This window comes from Eublepharis macularius, chromosome 3 (genome assembly GCF_028583425.1).
Source record: "Eublepharis macularius isolate TG4126 chromosome 3, MPM_Emac_v1.0, whole genome shotgun sequence".
Lineage (NCBI taxonomy): Eukaryota > Metazoa > Chordata > Lepidosauria > Squamata > Eublepharidae > Eublepharis > Eublepharis macularius.
In genome coordinates this window covers 141,937,349-141,959,456 of record NC_072792.1, presented here as the reverse complement: position 1 = coordinate 141,959,456, position 22,108 = coordinate 141,937,349, and the positions used below count along the sequence as shown (strand labels likewise).

General features: G+C 40.5%; 1 protein-coding gene across 1 annotated transcript in view; it reads right to left on the bottom strand.

Annotated features, from left to right (window-relative positions):
- The window catches only part of ABI3BP (ABI family member 3 binding protein), a 249,584-nt gene that overhangs the window by 113,372 nt on the left and 114,104 nt on the right, over positions 1-22,108 (bottom strand). Inside the window, exons 7-12 of the mRNA XM_054974771.1 lie at positions 14,515-14,566; positions 12,139-12,210; positions 11,492-11,584; positions 7,958-8,035; positions 2,817-2,891; positions 607-681 (exon numbers count right to left, since the gene is read on the bottom strand). Coding sequence (XP_054830746.1) covers positions 607-681; positions 2,817-2,891; positions 7,958-8,035; positions 11,492-11,584; positions 12,139-12,210; positions 14,515-14,566 — 445 coding nt within the window. The remainder of the gene's footprint in view (positions 1-606; positions 682-2,816; positions 2,892-7,957; positions 8,036-11,491; positions 11,585-12,138; positions 12,211-14,514; positions 14,567-22,108) is intronic.

Here is a 22,108-nt window from a genome sequence, read left to right as displayed (position 1 = left end):
TACATGGAAACAAAGGAATATCCAAAATAGTTGTCTGGTGTGTTTGGAATTTTTTTTTTCAATTCAGGCTTAAGAGGCAGTTTATTCTTTTGGATTTTACTCATTGTCAGCAGAAAAAGTAGCATAGGCTTGATTTTAAATTCGTGTATTTTTCTGTTTCCATTTACACTGAGGATCATACATTACTATTTTTACAGCTAGTAAAAATATATACTAATTCCAGTGGTCATCTCTGTTCATAAGATTCAAAATTGTCCATTTCTGCTTGCATTTCTTAATTTAAAAAAAGGTTATCGACCATTTAATAATTAACTGAGAAGATTTATTTTTGTACCACTGATAAAGCTACCTTACAGACCTTGCAGAAGTTGCAGTGATAAAGCTTATGTGGAAAAGATCCACACATTTATGTTCATATATTCCTCAGCATGATATTGAAGACCTGTTTATCAATGTGCAGATCTAAGACAGTCACACCATCAGAAATACCTCCACACCTCAAAATTGGTGCTTTTTGACAACGTGCAAGAACATACCCACACATATAACAGAAGGAGAATTTAGTAGTTGTGTCAGCACGGCAAGTACCATAAACAAAATATTTACCCGATGTGTCTAGCGCCAATTCAGCCATAGGGCTTATTCTAGGCTTTGAAGAGTCCAGTTCACTTTCAGTATGTGCTTTAAAAAAAGAAAGTTGACACCTGTTCTTCAGACATGGATTACACTATGGAGACATTGTGCATGCCTCAAGAGATGAGGGCAAATTCATAAAGATATTATGTTGTCTTGGGCTGTTTCCACATGCCGTTAAAGAGATGGCCCACTCACAGCTAGAGATGGGCATGAACAGGAAAAAAACCCAAACTCGATGTTCGTTGTTCGTTGCCATCCACAAACAGGGATTCACGAATATCGACGGGCATGACACTTTCATGAACATGTTTGTAGTTGTAGGTTTTTGGGAGCCAGAATGGCCCCCTTGGGACTTAGCTGAATTTGAGCCAGGGAAAGGAGAGTCCATGGGTCTCCCCCTTTCATGTCATTTTCTCTTCACAGTGGCAAAAACTGGACTGTCTGCTGGAAGCTAATTGAGGAGTTACAAACTGACCTTCCCAATGTCCAATACCCACCAAATTTGCAGGGGTCATAATCCTCACTGTCCTCTGAAGACCCCCCAAGTTTCAGAGAGATTGGACCCTGAGAAAGCCATGATCCATGGGTTCTTCCCTTTCCTGTCATTTTCTTTTCACAGTGGCAAAAACTGGTCTGTCTGCTGGAAGCTACTTTGAGGGGTTACAAGCCAGGAGGAGTTCAGACAGAGTTCAGACAGTCCATGCCTATGTTGCCAGGGGAATTGAAAGGCGCCAGACTGTCTGGCTTTATGAATGGCTTCAAGCCAAGAAGATGGCTTGAACGAACACATGTTCGCCAGGAATGGGGCCTCACGAACAGCTTGCTTGTGAACAGCGGATTGGGCTGTTCGTGGCTTTTTTTTGTTCATATTGCTGTTTGTGCCCATCTCTACTCACAGCACGTTGGCAATGTCTCCATTTGCAAAATGTTTGTGGCTTTCATTTTTTGGTGCCTTTTTTGTGACCATGGAAAGTGCATTCCCAGAAAAGGAACCAAAAAATGGAAGCCGAATGGCCCACAACCTTTTTGCAAATGGAGACGTCTGGCTTCCTGGAGAAAAGTCGCCAACGTTCAGTGAGTGGACCACCCCTTTAAGAGCATGTGGAAACGACCTTGTAGTCTAACAAATTCAACAACCATGATACATTTTGCTGAAGCAAATGGAAACGATTTAATTAGAAATACAGTAATAAATATACTGTCTCTTCAAGTAAAAGGTTTTTACCCCCCCAAAATACTTAGATTTAATAATTACTGAGAAGTCACAAAAAGATAGTTTTAGCAATTACATTTGAACACCATTTTTTAAAAAATGGTTTCATAAAATTGCAACACACAAGCTTATGCAGGAATTGATAGCACTATGGCCCCACAATTGCTAGCAAACTACCTAAAATATAACCAACATGACATGACCATGGGTGTCCCAAGGTGCTCATGCTGACCAATGGGGTTGATCCAGCCAGCTTTTTCATTCAATATTAGCAATTCCCTTCTCTCAAAATCAATTAAAAGTAAAAATGTATCTGTGGTATTCATTATAAGCTTCTCTATTATGTCAGTTTGTTAATTTGTGAAATCTTCAGACTCAGTTCATAGTTACTTTGTTACACTAACCAGTTAAATAAACTTATTTGTTTCATTCTCCATATGCCCAGGGAACAATATATTTAGTAAAATAAACTGCAAGGGTTAACAGATAAACGAAAGATAAACTGTCCTGTGAATATTTGTCTATTCAAAGAATGTAACTTTGCTCACACCCGAACATCCTGGTCCAAGTGCAGGGAAGGTTGTGGATGATGAAGCAGAACACCCCAGTTCAGCCTGAGGAACTTCATTATATAAAAGAAGAAAGGCTGGAATGAAACGGGGTGTGTGTGTGTGATATGGCACCATTCTTTTTCATGAGCAGAAAAGCTGATTGGATCAAATCCAGCGTGTACTGACATGCAGTGTTATACTGACATGCTATATCCTTATTTTTATGGAGCAGCAAGTGTTAGAGTTGGACCATATCTCTTTTTCAGTTAGAAAAATATTCTTCCCATAGCAGTCAAATTTTCTGGAAAAATACTATCAACCGTGGTGTACCATTGGTTCAGAAACTAATACAAGTACTTTTTTGTTCACAACAGAACTACTTTGAAACTTTAAAGCCGCAGAAGAATGTGATTTACCTGGAAAACTCTCTGATACTTCTGAGACACTTGAAATTGTAGGTTTACTGCTTTCCCAGTATAGTTCAGTTGTAGCTGCAAATTTTTTAAAAAATTAATAATGTTGTCAACATAGAACTTTTTAGTATACCATAGGTAAAAGCACAGAGCAGATCAAAACTAGTTTCAAAATAGGCATGATGACCAGCATAATCCCAACCAGGCTTCTTCAGAATCCTATTCTAGTCTACTCAGTGGGGCTTACTCCCAGGAAAGTATTTATTACTAAATCATAATGTATGCAACTCCATAAAATAGGATGCATTGTGCTTTCTTTCAAAATAATATCTTCTTGAACATACACAAGATGTAGCCAATACTAACCAGTCTTGCTGTCTCTGATGAAATGGAAAACATTCCACCATCACTTAGGGCTTATGCATGAAAACAGTCCACTGGAAGACTGAGTAATTTAATACAGTGAATTAAAAGAGTGAGGAAGTACAGAAAACACTAAGAAATTCAAGCTTTTCTCTTATGAAAAAGAAATTCCCGTAGTAAAAAATCTTCTAAGTTCATAGAAATAAAACACAAAACAGTTCAAACCAAAGTATAGTTTACCTTTAGTGTTCAAAACAACAATAGAATGCCTCTAGTGTATATAGCTCTCATCGCAAACCAGTTCAACCATTATCAACTTGCAACCTATGCTAGACGATGATACTCTTCTCTCACAAGCATTGGGAGGCAAACCTTTTCTTGTCCACAGACAGTCCACAGACCTTGAACAACATCTCATTCAAAACACTGCCATGGATTCTCTGGAATTAGGTCCTGCCATAAGCTAAGATGCCAACTCTGTCCCCATATTTACTTCTACTGCACAATCACTGGACCTAACAACACCAGTTATAACATCTCAAGTTTATTCACTTGTTCATCTTCCAATATTATATATGCTGTCAAGTGTCAGCAATGCTCTTCCAGTCTCTACTTGGACAAGCAGGTTAGTCCCTACACAAAAGAATAAACGAACATAAATCTGACATTAGAAATCACAACACTCAAAAACCAGTGGGAGAACATTTTAATCTTTCAGGACATTACAGTGCTGACCTAAAGGTGGCTGTCTTCAAACAGAGAGACTTCAGAATAATAGACCCCTCTGGACTGAATAGAGACTTAGGATTCTTATCTTACTACAGATGCTAATTTCCTATCTGTTTAAACTGCTTTGTATCTTTGCATCCCGATTAGGGTTCCCAGGTCCCTGCACCCTCCCAGGGGGAGGTGGGGGACCTGGAACTTACCCTTCCTGGAGAGATGTGATGATGTCACTTTCAGGAAGTGACATCATCATGCTGGCCATGGGCATGCTCCTGCACTTTGCGCAGGGCTAATTCTGGACCGTTTGGGGTCAAAATTGGCCCAAACAATGCTCAGGAGCACTCCCACGGCTGGTGCCATGACATGCTTCAGGAGGAGACATTGTCGCTCCCCTGGGAGCATACCTGGTGTGCACTTTCCCAGTGTTGCCTGCCAGTAGCACGTGCTTTGGTGCTTTAGAAGACACAGCCGCCCTGCTAAAAGAAGATACAGCTGCTCAGGTCCGGGAGTGAATAATTGATACAGTGTTTAGGGTCTACCACACAGCGTTTGGCCACGCCCCTGAGGAAGATTCTATACGAAATCTGAGCTTTTCAGCCGGCCCCAGATTGGGTGTGCAGCCGTGGATTCCCTTACCATGTGTGGACATAGCTGTGCATGAATGCTACTTTATTTAAAGAAGACACAGAACACATTTTGTTTGGACCTTTGTATTTTTTAAGTTTAAGGAAGAGTCATTGTATAAATTGTATTTGGTCATTTCACTGATTGATTTATATAAGAAATACATATGGCCCTTTGGGCACTTATAATAGAGTTGTTTATTAATTTGTAATTGTTGTTCCTTCCCGTGAGGGTTCTCTTTAGTTTTACAGTAGCACGTGATTGGCAGTGGAGTTGCCGCTGATCCCTGACCAGACAAACCCATGGGAGATTGCCACCACTGGTTGGCAATTGGTGAGCCTAATCCTGATGCATACCCCTCCCAGCTTTTGGCTGGGATATAAAGGCTCAGGGATCTCCATTCCTACTTATATCTGAAGAAGGGAGCTCTGACTCTTAAAGGCTCATCATGAAAATCTTTTTGATCTCTAAGTTCCCACTGACCTCAAATCCTACTGTTTTACTGCAGATCAACACAGCTACCCACCTAAAATGTGTTTAGTTGCTTATGCTTTTAGCATTGTTTTAGCTCTGTATCAGATTTCTGCTTGTTTTCAATTTTTCTGCTACCTAAACCCTGTTTATTGGATGCCCCAACCCTAGATCTGACACTATGTAATCGGCATTGAGGCTCAGGGAGATAAATTATGCTATCTAGGTCAGACAAGCTATGTGGAAAGGCCTGCGTCAATCAATGTCTGTATGGAGGAGAAGAGAGTTTATTCTGTTAGTGAAGACCTGTGTGGAAAAGTACTTTGTGTGACTGAATCTGTGAACAGAACTTTAAGAGATCATTACTTGTGAAACCACCAAGCTTAAGAACTATTCTGAAACCAATACACTTATCAAAACTCTGCAACTATCACACTCATGTTCTTACTTGAAACAAAACCCGTTGTTGGGAAAAATACAATAGACTCAAGAAAGGGAAGAAAGGGAACGGGCAGGCAAGCATTCCCTCCTCCTCCATCACTGATCCCGGCCGGTGAAGGAGGGGGGTGGGCATTGCTACCTGCTCCATATCTGATCTCAGCAACATGAAGGGGTGGTGGGCTTTGCTGCCTGCTGCATGCCTCATACAGGTCGGGTAAAGGGGGACAGGCATTGCCACCTGCTCTGGTTCTGATCCCAGCCGGGTAAAGGGAAAACAGGCATTGCCTTCTGCTCTGTACCTGATTATGGCTGGGTGAAGGGGGACAGGCATTGCTGCCTGCTCCAAGATTGATCCCAGCTGGGTGAAGGGGAGTGGGCATTACTACCTGTTCCCTGCTGGGTGAAGGAAGGAGCGAGTATTACCTCCTGGTCCTTGCCTGATCCTGACAGGTGAAGGCAGGTGGTGGGCTTTGCTACATGCTCTGCTCCTGATCCCAGCTGGGTGAAGGAGGTGTGGGCATTGCCACCTCCTCTGCTCCTGAATCTGGCAAGTTGAAGGGGAGTGGAGATTGCTGCCTGCTTGGCACCTGATTCTGACAGGTTGAAGATGGGGCAGGTGTTGCCACCTGCTCCACTTCTTATCCCGGCTGGGTGAAGGGCAGAAGGGAATTGCCTCTTGTTCTGTGCCTGATCCCACCCAGGTGAAGGTGCTGGGTGGGCATTGGCACCTGCTCCACTCCTGACCCCACCTGGGTGAAGGGGGTGGGCATTGCTACCCACTCTGCTCCTAATACTGGCTGGGTTAAGGTGGAGAGTTGGCATAGCCACCTGCTCTGCTCCTGATCTCAGCTGGCTGAAGGGGGGCGGGCACTGCCACTCACTCTGCTCCTAATACCATCTCAGTTAAGGTGGGGGTGGGCATTGCCACCTCCTCCATTCCTAATAACAGCTGGGTTAAGGCAGGGGGTGGGCATTGCCACCTGCTCTGCTGCTAATGCCAGTTGTGATAAGGTAGGAGGGGTGGGCATTGCCACCATTATGCTCCTAATATCTGCTGTGTTAAGGTGGGGGATGGGCATTCCCACCTGCTCCACTCCTAATACCAGCTGGTTGAAGAGGGGCAGGCATTGCCACCTTCTCTGCTCCTAATACCAGCTGGGTTAAGATGTGAGTGGGCATTGCCACCTGCTCTGCTCTTATTACCAGCTGTGTTAAGGAAGGAGATGGGCATTGACACCTGCTCTGCTCCTAATACCAGCTGAGTTAAGGCAGAGAATGGGCATAGCCACCTGCTCTGCTCCTGATCCCAGCTGGGTGAAGAGGGGGAGGGCATTACCAACTTTTCTGCTCCTAATAACAGCTGAGTTAAGGCAGGAGATGGGCATTGCCACCTGCTACACTCCTAATATCAGCTGGGTTAATGTGGGGGGTGGGCATTGCCACCTGCTCCACTCCTAATACCAGCTGGCTGAAAGGGGGCGGACATTGCTCCGCTCCTAATACCAGCTGGGTTAAGATGGAAGTGGGCATTGCCACCTGCTCCACACCTAATGCCAGCTTGGTTAAGGCATAGGGAGGGCATTGCCACCTGCTCTGCTTCTTTTCCCGGCCTGGGCTTCCCACCATGGCATGTTTTCTGGAGTGATATGGTGAGTTACCTGGGCTTTCCTCTGTGGCATCGCCCTCTGGTGGTGCACCAGGGTATAAAGTAAGTTGTCTGAAACACGCTTACTCAATTATATAGTAAGGTAAACAATTTCTACTTTTGTTTAAGAAAAAAAAAGATCCTTTTTTTCCTTACAGCCATCCTCATGTCCTGACCATTTTGTCATACTACCATCTATAACAAGCCCTGCTACATAGTTAAACTGAGGAGGTCTATGGCAAAAACCTTTGGTGGCAGAGGAAACCTTTTGAGGGAGTCAGGGAGGTTGCAGTAGAAAGGCCACACAAAAACAAAAGGGAAGGTATTCTTGAGGTTAAAAGGTTGGGTAAAGTAGCGAACACCTGAAGCTCTGTGTGAGTTGAAATAAAAAGAGTATAGGTTGTGATCAGAGCCTTCCTGAGGTATAAGTTTAAGGTAAAGTAAGGAGGAGCTGAACTAAAGATCCAAAGGCAAAGGTTTTAAAAGGTTATCAAACTAAGCAAATCATTATACCCACCAGGCAACTGGCCCTGGCCTAGTAGCTGGCACCATACAACTGGGCCATAGTTTTCACAGGGAGAGGCAGCTAGGAGAAGAAAAGAGGGAAATCTGAAAACAGTAGGGCAGATAAAGGTACGTTGGCTGGTGGTGGGTGAGAGGGAGAGGAGAAAGCAGGAAAAAGGAAGAAGCTGTGGGAAAGTTCAAAGAAGGGAAAAAGGAAATTGTGTGGGAGTGGAAATGAAATGATTCCCACATGTCCTTGTGGCTCCCATGCTTGTACCAAACTAATTCATTCCAGTTCATTTGAGGCTAATGGATCTGTATATATAAAATAAGCAAAATTCCATTGCATCATAACAGAAAAAATAATTACCAGGTTGGGATTGTGGAGTGATTTCTTGTATTTCTGACATCTTGGATTCTGCAGGCCATTCATGAGTCTCATTGTCAGCTGTAAAATAGAAATTGTGGGAGTTAATGAACATATGAGCATTGTGAGGTGGCGCACAAATGTTAAATTTGTCAGTACTGCAAGACATATTTATTTTATTTATGTCATTTATAGTCCGCCTTTCTCACTGAGACTCAAGGCAGATTACACAGTATGAGATTAGTACAATCAGTATCAAGTAAGTACATTTCAATACAGTATCAAGGACATTTCATAAACAATAACATAGGGTAAATAGATACAAGTTTAAAAGACATAGTATTAGCAAGAATCCAATACAGAGTAGAAAAAATACTGAAGCAGAACATAATCAATTCTAGGACTAACATTAGACATCATGGAGCACTGGTGGTACATAGAAGTACATCTTTAAAGCAGCAGATAATATGTAAGGCAATATAGTGATGAAATCTATGGTCCGTAACTCATTAGCGAAGCATCTTCCTTGCAATACAGCCCTCCCATTTGAGTAAAATGCCTTTTTGAATAGTTCAGTTTTGCATTGTTTACGAAAAGCCAGGAGAGTGGGGGCTCTTCTGACTTCCTCAGGCAGGTCATTCCACAGGATAGGGGCCACCACAGAGAAAGCCCATGAACAGACTGCTGCTGACTTCACCTGTGTGCAGCCTGGCACCTGCAGGAGACCCTGTTCCGATGAGCGAAGCTGCTGTGGAGGAACATAGGGATTAAGGCGGTCCCATAGGTATGCTGGACCAAAGCCATGAAGAGCTTTGTACATAATAACTAATACCTTGAACTGAGCACGGTAACTGATAGGTAGCCAATGGAGTGACTGTAGGATGGGAGTTCATGCTCCTGTTCGCTCCTGATAACAGTCGAGCTGCAGCATTTTGCACTAATTGGAGCCTCCTAGTTAACTTAGATGGAAGACCTATGTATAGATCATTACAATAGTCAAGCCATAGCATGGATCCAAGTGGCCAGGTCAGCCGTGTTAAGATAAGAAGCTATCTTCCAGGCTAGAGTGAGATTGTAGTAAGCATTTTTTCTGCTGCCTTAACTTGTTTTTCTAGTAATAACGTTGGATTCAGTATAACCCCTAGGCTTTTAACTGAGTCTGCAAGGGTCAGACGAACTCCATCGAAAGTGGGGATACAATGTTCTTCAGGATCTTTGCTTTCCCAACAAGCATCACTTCAGTCTTGTCTGGGTTCAATTTGTTGTTTTTCAGCCATTTCACTATGGCTGTCAGGCAGCGATCTAAGATTTCTACTGCATCCTGCGGGGACCTGGATAGCGAGATATAGAGTTGGGTGTCATCTGCATATTGATGATATCCTACTCTATAGCTGCGAATGAGTTCTCCTAGAGGTTTTACACAGAGTTTAAATAACATGGGAGATAAGATTGCACTCTGAGGAACCCCACAAGATAGTTCCCATTCTAGAGATAATTGATCTCCAACGGCCACCCTTTGAGTCTGCTCCAAGAGAAACTATTTAAACCAGTCCAGGGCACATCTTTTGTTGCCCACTTCTGTTTCTAAACACCTCAACAGGATGGCATGATTTACTATTTCAAAGGCTGCAGATAGATCCAATAGAAGCAATAAGGAGGCATGGCTTTGTCTATATTCATCCACTAATGCTACTAGTGCTGTCTCTGTCCCATGCCCTGGTCTGAAACCTGACTGGAAAGGGTCTAGAGCGCTAGAGTTATCCAATAAGATCTGGAGTTGGTCAGCTACTGCTCTCTCAATCACTTTGCCCAGAAAGGGCAGTTTAGAGACTGGGTGATAATTGGCCACATCATTTGTGTCTAGGGATGGTTTTTTAAGTAGTGGCCTGTTTGAGCTGCCGGGGAAAGCTGCCCTGAGTTAGTGATTGATTTACAATAGACCTCAGTGGTTCACTTATGTGGTCCTTACTTGAACAGCCAGGATGGGCAAGGATCAAGCACATGACAAGCAGCAAGGTATTTAAGTGTTTAGAAAATAAACTCAGTATGCCAAATCTCTTTTCTTCTAACAATGAAGATATACTGCGACTATAGAAGGCCTTATTTTCCACAATGTAGTTTGGGAACTGAGGATAGCTGAACTATATTTACACCTGAGCATTTTCACAATGATTACATGCCTTAATCACTATGTTCCACACAAGCTTAAATGACAGTATATAATAAGTAGCTTATTATATTTTTTGTCTTTGGTTTACTTAAAATATATTTTGTAAGCTGTTTTGGCTTCCCATTAGGGAAGAAGTTGGATAGAAAATACCTAAATTAACAAATATCTTCAGATAGCAAAACCCAGCAAATATTTAATTTAGAAATAGGTAGGAAGTATGGGGGAGGGAATACAGGCAGAAGTGAGGTGCCCATCCCACAAGTCCTTGTAATTTTCTCACTGTAATGTTTTGCAAGTAATTAAGTTTGTGAGTTTTATTTCTGTATGCTAATTTTTTTTTTAAAAAATGTTGCTGTGAGTTTAAATGTAGGCCTCTGAGGAGGAGTGAGGTTGGATGGGCAAATGGAGTCTGATAAGATTGGATGGTAGCTGTACCCTAGGGTGTGGAGTGAACTGCAGTTTTTAGTGAGTGTGCTGAGAGAAAGTATTCATTCTGGTTCAGTCAGGCAATTTGTGTGGAACCTGAGCTGTCTGTGTGAAGTTGTGAGTAACTCTGTCTTTTGGGCAAACTGTGTGTGAGCCTAAATCAGTTCGTATGTCTGAAAGGATTCTAGCTAAATCAGGCAGGTGGAGCCTATAGATTGATCCTAAGGAGAGGCACAACTGTCTAGGGGTAAGGAGACTATATACATAATTATAACAATTCAATATATATTCACTCTCACCATGCAAAATATTCAAAGTGCAAAGTACAAAAATATATATGATACAAAACAGTTAAATAGTCCTTATCCTCTGTACATCAGAGATATATTCCATTACAATCCACATTGTTGTAAACAGTAGGAAATGAATAAATATATTCAATCAGTCTTGAAAGACTTTTCTTCTCAGGCGGTTTGAATGTCCAGATGGTGAAGACAAACCAGGTAAGTATCAGGTAAGTATCCAAGGCTGAATGAATAGTGTATCAATAATGTTGTTAATAAATTTAGTTTTTCAGATGATAAACAGACTTCCACCCAGATTTTCACCTGGATCCATCTATCATAGTATTTCTTTGTCAACAAATAATTAATGATTTTATATTTTAAAAAACATGCACAAGAAAAATTGACATTTAGATCATTGCTCACATTAGAATTAGTTCTGTGCAAGTTGTAACTCAAAAAGCCAAGTATGGTGGCCTACTAAGGTCTTGTTGCCTGCCTGATAGTAAAGAACAAGATCATTGTCAGGCATCTGGCAGGCCATAAAAGATGGCTGGCTGGCTGGGGTCAGCTTAGCGGGTTAGAAGCTGGGCAGGCTTGATCTCTGTTTCCCACCCAGTATCCCACTACTTACAAACTAGTCTTATTTCTGCTTACCCAGTATTTTCTTTTGTCTTTCAGACTTATCCTCTGACAAAGGAGCTGGTCGTTTCTGTTTAGTCTGATTGAAATCTGGAACAATAAGGTGCACTACACATAAAAGTAAATGAGCCGTTCAGTCATTGTATGCTTTTGTTTCGTTTAAAAGTTGAAACTAAAGAGTACAGAAAGGATGGTAGAGGTAGGGGGTGGTGGAAAAAAGTTGAAGGAGATGAAGGTAGAAAGTATAATTTTCACCCAGTAAGCACAGGATGTTTCCCTCTTAAATTACAGCACTATTTGCAGACAGTCTGTTTGAAACACGGGGCCCTCCATACCATCACCAACCCGCCAGATTTTCCTGCTATTAGTCATTTCTTCTTCCCATTTGTGAATTTTTTTTAACCTACCTACTTGTTGGAGATATCCCTTCATTTTTTTTTTAAATATATAATTACAAGTTTTACCAGCAATACTGTTTTTAGCATTTGTTGTCATTTTATCTCTAAAATGTATCTTTCTACATTTCTCTTCCTCAGGTATAGTACTAGTAAATAAGATGCAAAGCAGCTCATCATGTTCAAAGGAAAGAGAAAACATCACAGGCCAAAGTGTCAAAAGTGAACCAAAAAGGGCTTTTCTAGAACAATGAATATCTCAGTCACCTAGTATTGGTCCTGCTAAAGGAGACTTCTCTTTGGTTTTAGATTGTGTCCGATGTGTGATATTTTGAATTACTGTGAAAACAATAAGAGTAGAACTTTTAGAAACTTGAAGGACCTGATACATGTAATAAACAAGTCAAACAAATATGTTTGAAATTACTGGCTCTCAAAAAACTGCCTAACTTATATTTCATCTCTTACAGTTTGTTTCACACTATCAGTAGCTATGACAACATGTGTACAATTGAGATATATTAGTAGTAATATTAGTTTTGTCTTGTGCCAGCAATGTACATGACATTTTATAGAGTTAAATAAGCAAAAACAAATCTCTGCCCTGGGAAGCTTACAGTCTAAATTTCAGAAGAGGTCAGAGTAGAGATCTGTAGATATAACAAGAAGATCGTAAGTGTTTTTTAGTGAAGGCAGTTCCAGGGAATGTAGAATGCTGAAGACCAACTGTAGATGGCCAAAAGAAAAGGTAGTTATGGCAGTAGGAATAAATAGCATCTTGCAGGAACTGGAAGAAATAGGGAAAAGGAAATCTTAATAGTAGCTGAAGAATCATAGTGAGCCAACTGAGCATTTTCTGAGAATGGGGAAAATGCTTGTGTGTTTAAACACAATGGAGAAGGAGAGAGATATATTGATGAAAGCTAACTAGAGATAGGCATGAACCGAAAAACAAATCAAAGTTCATCACAAACCGGGCCAGTTCGGGGTTCGCAAACCAGCAGTTTGTTGAGGTGCATTTTTGATGAACTGAGACGACTTTTAGGGTGGTTTGTTTTTCAGTTCATTGGTGGAATTTGCCCCACGAATGCTCCCAACCGGTGTGGCAATCATCATCATGCTGGCTCACACGCTGGTGCAGTGATGTCACTTCCAGAAGTGATGTCACTGCGCTGGCTCCAGAGCACACGCAGGGTGCGCACTGCAGACCTTCTGCCCTGCAAGTGACGAACCACAAACTAAAGGAGTTGGTTCGCGAACCGGGCAATTTCATGCCAGTTCATGGTTTGTGAAATGCGACAAACCACGAACTGCAACTAACTGCCATTTTCCCGGTCTATGCCCGCCTCTACAGCTAACCATAAGAAAGGAATATTGTCAAGGGGGCATGCAGGATTATAGTAAATGAATGCAAATGTGTAGCCATCTTATCGAGAAATACTGGGGTGGGGAAAAAGAATAAATGATAGAGCTAGTGGAGTTCAATTTTCATTGAATGTGAAGGCAAGATTATCTGCAGAAAGAAAAAAAAGATGAAAGATCTTATCAGAGTATAAAAATAGAGATGTAGAAGATTGTTGGATTGGGAGAAGATAGTGTAGAAATGCTTCTTGGCCAGGAAAAGGAGGAGAAGGAGGAGAGTACGAATTCAAAATGGAGACTAGAGATTCAAAAGCCAAGTTGATTAGGTATAGAGTTGCTGGACAAAGAGAGTAAACCATGTCTGGAATTAATAGGATGGACAAGTGTTCAAACATCACACATTTCGTTTGTGAAGAATGAGCACAGAACATATCTTTGAAAGTGGAGCCAGATAAATGAGACCCACTGTAAATCTACTTCCCACAAATATATGAATCATTTGACCAGACTCTTCCAAATAAATTGGAACCTACCCTATACAACTTTAGGTTTTCCACAAGAGATCTCCAGGCCCCTGAAATATGATGGGGATACACAAAACTGGGTTCTCGGACTGTGTGTAGCCATAAGAAATGCTGTACCACTCTTCTGAAAAGATCACTTTTTGTTCAAGTGGAAAACAGTCTCCCTACTGGGAGAAAGCAAACATAGTTTGCTTATTTGCTTGTCAAGCATAGTTAATCATTAAACGTTCTCAGAACCCTTAAAATAATGCTAATTATTTAACCAGATCTAAGGCAATTTTAACCCAGACTTATGGTGCTTGCTTTGATTGTACAGAGAATCTGTGGTGAGACATTGGAGATTCAATGAATGCTGTATGCAGAACAGAAGTATTTTGCATGCCTCCACAAACTTTTTCCTTTGGTGTATCCAAAGGAGAGGAGGTAGACTGTTTTCTGTCTACAGAATAGGGGCAGGAAATAGTTGCCAAACCAATAGAAAAATAAGATGAATTCAGCCAACATTTATTCTTTTCTCTTTGGCAAACTAAGAAGCCCTGCAGTGAAACTTCTTCAGGAAAATTTTGGTCTTCTAACAGGAGCATTTCGGAATCTGATCAGTGGAGCAAATGGAATCTGATCAGTGAAGTAAGATTTGAGAAATTTCTCACAATTGTTAACATGGCATATAATTTTGTCCCCCCAAATACACAAGTTTTAGAACTGCACTGAAACTTTCATTTCCCAACCACCAAACATAATAAGTCACACACATTACCTTCTTTGATTATTGTAACTGGAATTCGTGTTTTTGAATCCACCGATATAAGCTGAAGGAAGAAAGAAAATGCTATAAGAAGAGGGATATTTGCTGTTACACTACTTTTTTCTTGTTCAGACAATACATCCATAAATCTCTTGATAAGACAAAAATTTGTTGTTTGTTTTTGAAACTAACTTGCCCCAAGAATAGATATATTATTCTAGCAGAGTAACTCTAATTCTTCAGCTTTTTCTAGCTAAATCCCAGCCAAGCATTTAGTCTCTCTTATTTGTGATAAAATAAACACTATACAAACACATCTTGGCTGCTAAAAAGTCTAGCAGGAGAAATCTGAGCCATTGCTGTTGTGATTGTTATTTGTGCAGATACAGATGGCCACAGCTCTTCAGCCCTTGTTCAAGCGCCTGTAGTGATACTTGTAGCCACATCTCTCTTTTTAGACAAAACTGAAAATTGTATAATTGTTCTGAAATTTCAGGGACTTTGGGAAGCACTAAAATCTTGGACTTATTCCAGAGCTGTCTCCAACCTAAGTGTGCTGCTGAGATTTTGTTTGTGAAAGTTGTACACTCTTGGCAAGGAGGTCCCAGAAAATGGTGATGGATGATTGTTTCTATTTTGGGGACTTGTAATCATTCACTAAGTTCTCTCTCCCCTGCTTCCTATTCTGTGGTCTATGAAGTAGAGATGGGCATGAACAAAAAAACCCGAACATGATGTTCGTCGTTCGTTGCCATCCACGAACAGGGACTCACAAACAACCATGAATATGGCCCTGTTCACAAACATGTTTGTGGTTGGCTGTTCTTGCTCCAGTCAGCTGGAGCAAGGGGGGATTTAAAGTTTAAATCACCCTTTGCACCACTCACAAGTGGCACATAGGACAATCTAAACTCTCCCCTTTCTCCAGCTGACTGGCACCAGGCAGCTGGATATGGGGGGGATTTTAAAGTTTAATGGTCACTGGCCATGTGACCTTTTCTAGAGGTGATGGAATGCCGTTCCACCATGTTCCGGCTGAACCCCCCTGTATACTCCTGTTAATTCTTTTAAAAAAGATCTTTCTACAAAGCCAGAAGCTTCTACAAGTATGCACTCTCCTGCATCATTACTGTGGCTAGCCCTGCTGCACAACTTTTTATAGTTTACAATTTGTACTTCTACTTTACAATTAAATATACTGACAGTAGAGAAAGTGGCAATAATGAAACACCAAGCCTGAAAAAAATAAAAATGTCTTAATCTTGTGCCTAAAACTTGTAAGAGTAGGTGCAGGGGGAAATGCATGAAGAGCAATTATCAAAAAGAGTCATATGAATACTCTTGAACTTAGTCTGAATGCTTGCTAAAAACTTTTTGCAATTTTCTGAAACTTTAGAAAAGAAGTGTCTCATGGAAGAATGTATCCCTCAATCTCATTGTTGCCAAAAGGACCTATTGCATGCTGCTGCTTGCCAAAGTACTGTGGGCTGAAGCTTCATCTGATGACCTCAGGATCATTTCCAGGCCCAGATGAAAGGGCATGTTATATTGGGTTTATAAATGTAGCCAGGGAAGTTAGTAGAGGATTGATGCTATATTTCAAACAACAATAAGGTAGTTGCCTTTAAAATAATTGAAGCCTGTGAATATTCAAAGGCAGCCTATCTTTTTTAAAAAAAATTAAATTAAATTTTCTAAAAATACAACAACCTTCAACAAGGTGCAATATTGCTATTAAATTTCTAAATTCACAACGATTATATCTGTTAACATTGCCATGACTATAAAAATACTTAAATATGCAGATTCAAATTTCTGGGTTAATGATCATATAATAAGGTAATCTTGTAATTAAAAGATTGTTTCTAGTAAGAAAGTCCAAAAAAGGATTCCATTTCTCATAGAAGTTTGTTGATTTGAGAGGGTCTACTGATAGTTGCATCCTTTCCGAAATTTTTTCAATGAAAGTTGTTCCCAAATCTTTAAATACCATGTATCAAGATTTGGAGGAAAATGCAATTTCCACCTTGAAGCTATAGCATTTTTGGCAGCTGCTAAAAGCGGTGATATTAATTCTCTACAAAAACGTGGTACGTTTTGGTTTTTCCATATATCAAGAAAGATCAGTTCAGGTCTTAAAGGTATATAATACGTTGTAATTAAGGAAATTTGACGTAGAACTGTTTGCCAAAATTTTTCCACATATTTGCATTTCCACCAACAATGTGAGAACGAACCCCACTCACCACAATTTTTCCAACATAGAGGGGTTTGGATAAATCTTCGCTAACTTTTGAGGTGTAAGGTACCATCTTTGAACAATCTTAAAAGTCTGAAGTCTTATATTAATTACAGGGGAGTTAATCATTTTGGACGGCCAAACCTGCTCCCAATCCTTGTCTGTTAGGTCAATTTCACAGTCCTGTTGCCATTTACTCTGTATTTTTGTGTTCTGTAGATCTTTAGCACACATAAGAATATTATAAATCTTTGCTATTAAGCCGTTACAAATGTAGTTCGGGGAATCTAGGATTAGTTCAAGTTCTGTTCTAGGGCTATTCATTATATCCTTAACCTTTAATCTATTTAAAAGATAGTTTCGTTGGAAGAAAAAAACAAGGTATTTCTCGGCCTATTCTTTGTTCAGTTTTGGTTTTTTCCATTATGCCCTTTTTTGTTGCAACATCTAATAATCTTATATTTTTTAAACTTTCCCAGTCTTTTAAGTCGGTTATGTTGTGTTGATATGGGAAGTTTTTATGACCTGATACTATTGAATGTCTGGATATTTTTAGTAATAATTTGGTTTTATATTTATCCCATGTTGTGAGTAGAGCTTTAAGAAATAAATTTTGAGCTATTAAGAGGGGAGGGCGAAGATCTCGTTGAGACCAAAATACTTCCTGTATTGTTTTGGGTTGATGAAATGGGTGTAAAATGTCAATCCAATCTGTTTGATCTTTATGCTGATTAACATTTGATAATCTAGAGGCAATACTATAAATTTCCAAGTCTGAGTACTTAAAACCTCCGTGCTGTATTTGCTTCCGCAATATTTTGAAAGCGATTCTGGGCCGCTTATATTGCCACAAAAATTGATTAAAAAGCAATTGCCACTGCCTCAAATTTTTAATGGGAATATTAATCAGGATTGTTCTAAATAAAAAGATTATTTTTGGGAGAAAAATGATTTTAATAAATTATATCTTTTATACCAAGACAATTGTAACCTGTTCCATTTATGAAGCGTAATTTTAATTTCTTTCATTTTTTTGCAGGTGGTTAAGTTGAAGCATCTGAGTCAGAGTAGATGAGAGTAGTATACCTAGATAGAGTAAGTCCTGAGTCCAGTGGTATTTATATTGCTGTTGTATTATTTTAGATATTTTATCTGATAAATTAACTGGTAATAAATTAGATTTACTCTAATTAATCTATAATCCTGAGACCTGACCAAATCTTGTTAGTTCCTCATGAAGGGGTTGTAGAGAAAAAGCAGCCTATCTTTGACCTACAGCTGTGCTTCTCAAACTTTTAAAACTTATATTCTACTCAGACTGGCAGCAGCCCTCTAGGGTTTCAAGCAGCAGTTTTTCACATCACTTACAACTTGATTCTTACTGGAGATCCTAGCAATTGAAACTGGGACCTTCTGCATGCATGCCAAACAGATGATCTACCACAACTTTCTGAGGGTCCCTTCATGGACCTACAAGCTTTCCTTCCTCTTCCCTCACCAGCTCTTGCCATGTACCAGAGTGCCCCTTGCAAGCTCCATTTTTAAGTGTCCTCAAAGCAATACAGTGAGAAACAGAACAGTTACGCTTTAAAAGCATGTTTAATTAAAACATATTCTCTGTACATGGCCTACAAGGTCATGTCTCAGAGGATAGCTAATTTTATAGGTCCAGAACTCAAAAAGTCCCAGCTGAACTTCTAATCAAATTGACTTTTTAACTGGAAAGAACTTGGCACCAGAGACAGCCAGAAACTTCCTTAGCCAGAAGGCAGCTGCAGAGGGATAGGAAGGGATCTTGAAAAACTTTCAGAGCAGCTCATAGGAACTGGAAGATCAGTATTACATGAAACATGCATTTCCAGAATTCAGCTGAAAAATTCAAATAGCTGTTATTGTCTATGGACTAGAGATGGGCACGAACAGAAAAAATTCCCGAACATGATGTTCATTGTTCATTGCCATCCATGAACAGGGACTCATGAACAAGCATGAATATGGCCCTGTTCACAAACATATTCATGGTTGGCTGTTCTTGGGGGCCAGCAGGTTCTCCTCCAGCCATCATCCAAGTCAAGATCCCTACTGCACCACTCTCAGAAACCTGACCTGAGCAGGCACCAGGAAAGGTACCAATAATAAATAATAGCTTGGCCCCAGAGCCTGGCAGCAGTCCTGGAACTTGAAGGGGTAGATCCTTATCCCGCCACACACAAAGAAAAATCAAGCTCAAATGCACTCTATCAAAATGCCAACAGCAGCTCTCTCCCCCTCTCCACTGTCTGCAAAGTCAGAACTGGGAGCCCCCCTCCCCCCTGCTCTTTGCTCCCTTGTTGTAACAAATTCAGAGCTCCACACTTGAAAGGAAGACCTGCCTATCAAGCTAAATTGGGTTTAGATTGGGGTTTCCAGGGCAACAGCAGGAGTTCAGATAGAGTTCAGACAATCCCTGCCTAAGTTGCCAAGGGAATTGATTGCAGGTGCCAGACTGGCTTGACGAACAGGAACGAACAACAATGAACGAGGCTTGCAACGACCACCTGTTCGTTTAGAATGGGGCCTCATGAACAGCTTGTTCACGAACAGCAGATTGGGCTGTTCGTGGCTTTTTTTGTTTGTATTGCTATTCGTGCCCGTCTCTACTATGGACACAGAATAGCGTCTCTGACTCTCTGTGATAAAATCCTTTGCATTGGAAAATAGAGTGAAAACCAGTTTAATTTTATACTCAAAGTAATTATGATGCCCCTATTATGGTTGTACCTCTTGGTGTCACTCAGTCAATTAGAATACCTAGGTTTGAACTAGTGGATCTCATCAACTAAGCAGTATTTTTCTGGTTACTGCTTTGAGGTGGTCTGGAAGCTAGGTGACTGCAGACAGTGGCAGCTGTACACGCTCCCAACCTTCAAAGGTGGAGTAATGCAATTCCATCCCTTTCTCTGGAGAAAACTGGGGGCTCTGTTTTCACATTAGCTGGCTGGGTATGAAAGAGGCATAACCTGACAATGAACTCACAGACCCTGTGAAGTACCTTCACAGACCCTAGGGATCTCTGGATCCCGGTTTGAGAAATACTGACCTAAAGTGCTCTGGAGTGTAATTGGGAATGTGTTATTCTGGCCAGAGATTTCTCAAGGATGAACTAGAGTTGGTGTACTAGCTTAAGCCTGTAAAATGTTCTTCTGGCCACTACATCAACCTGCCAATCCAGCCAATCAAGCAGTACATCCAAACTGCAAGCCTGGGGCTTCAAGGAGAACACAATTCCATTAAAACCAGATTTGCTATCATAATATAGATAAACTGATTTGCCAACAAGAGCACTTCCATTTTTTCTGATGATATTGATGACTGCAAACAGAACTAAAGGCTTGCACAGGTGAATGGTGAGAACTTTGGGCCTCTGTCCAATGTAGGGTGTGATATCATTCTGAAGCTTCATAGAGGACTAGGGTTACCAACTCCTGGAGATTTGGGGGGCACAGCCTGGGGAAGGCCGGAGTTTGGGGAGTGGATTAGATGAAATCATCCTCATTTTGATTTTCTGCCTGGAGAAACTCCATTGGAGCAAGACAGAGATTAAGGAGTTACTATGGGGAAGAGGAAGGCAGGAATTATCCTTCTTGGAAAACATCTTTGTTTGCTCCAACCTATATAATTTAGATGAGAATAAAATACATATGCATAGTCAGAGCAAAGAATAACTATCCAGGGCTTTTTTTCTGGGAAAAGAGGTGGTGGAACACAGGACCGCACAATGATGTCACTTTGGGTCAGCTGGAACAAGGGGGGAGTTTTTTTAAAGTTTTAATCACCCTAGGCGAAAATGGTCACATGGCCAGTGGCTCCGCCCCCTGATCTCCAGACAGAGGGGAGTTTAGATTGCCCTCTGTCTGGAGATCAGGGGGTGGGGCCACCAGCCATGTGACCATTTTAAAGAGGTGCCAGAACTCCGTTCCACCGTGTTCCAGCTGAAAAAAAGCCCTGACTTTATCTATTGTGACCCAGCTTTTGTTTATATCAAGAGTACACAGCTTTGGGGATTCTGCCCCCCCTTCTATGAGTAGCAGTTGTAGTAAAACATATATTTCATAGTTCTCTGTTCAAAAAAGAGGGACACTGCTTCTCTTTTTAGTTTCTTATCTAATTTCCACCCAAGGGCCTGTTTCTGACATAAGTCATGCTGTCATACTTGACAATCCAGAGATAATGTGCTGGGTCTGCCCTTGATACCTTAGTTCTAAAAGTTACCTCACTTAGCCCCACACAATATGTTAAATTGTATAACTGAAACTACCTACAATTTATCATATGATTGATGCTTGTAAGGCACTAAAAATAAACATGATACATGCAGACAGAATACATGCAGACAGTGTTGTAATTTATACTGACAGACTTACTTGTTAAAGTAAGGATTGTTAAGACTCCCTTTTCCAGAGAACAAATATGACCAAAGATTTCAATACTATTGCAGACAACTGTGCCGTAAGACATGTGACGGCATTCCAAGATATGATTAGTGCCAGAAAGCATATAGTCTGACTCCTGGTTTTATGCCTGATATACATAACAAACTATGCTGTACATTTCATCGGGTTTTGGCAAATACATAAAAGACTTGTAAGAGTCATAGTTTTTGGCTGATCCCTTTTACGCTTTTTCAGATTCTTTGAAGCCTGCCCAAAGTAACATGCAAATCAACACAAAGACATTTTAAAGATATCAGATCTCTTTTTATAATTCTGGACTTCATTTGACTATATAGATATTTGGAAAAAAAAATCTTGTTTTCTTCTGGAGATAATCAAATATCAGAAACTAAGACCTCTGGCCCTCTTGGTCAGGACTCCACCTTGCAGCTTGACATTATAAAACAGTTGCATCAGATTCAAATGGAAGTGGGATATATTTTGACAGTGTTTTCTCCACCCTAATCCCTATTTCTGGCTTGTTGGGTAAAAAGAAAGAAAGGAAGGAAGGAAAGAAGAAACAATCCCTGAAGCTGACAAGATTTTTTTTGCTGCTTTCCCAGAGCCCCATGCCTGGCTTGCATGAGTAAGAAAAAGTAGAATTTGTATGTAGAATAATATGATTACATTACATGTGATAAAATAACAATTATATGCTTCTTTAAAAGGTTTGTTACAGAAAATACTTAGATTAACCATGAAATAAGCCAGCTGGGCTTTTGGAACAATATTAAAAAAAATTGTTCTCTTTTGTTAAAAAATGGTAGGTTCCACTGTGAAAAGAAATGAATATTGTTCAACTGTACCTCAAAATCAGAGACTTGAACTTAATCCCAAAATGGTTAAGATCCTTCCAAGATAACTGTAATGCTGATTGATACCATAGGATGAAAAT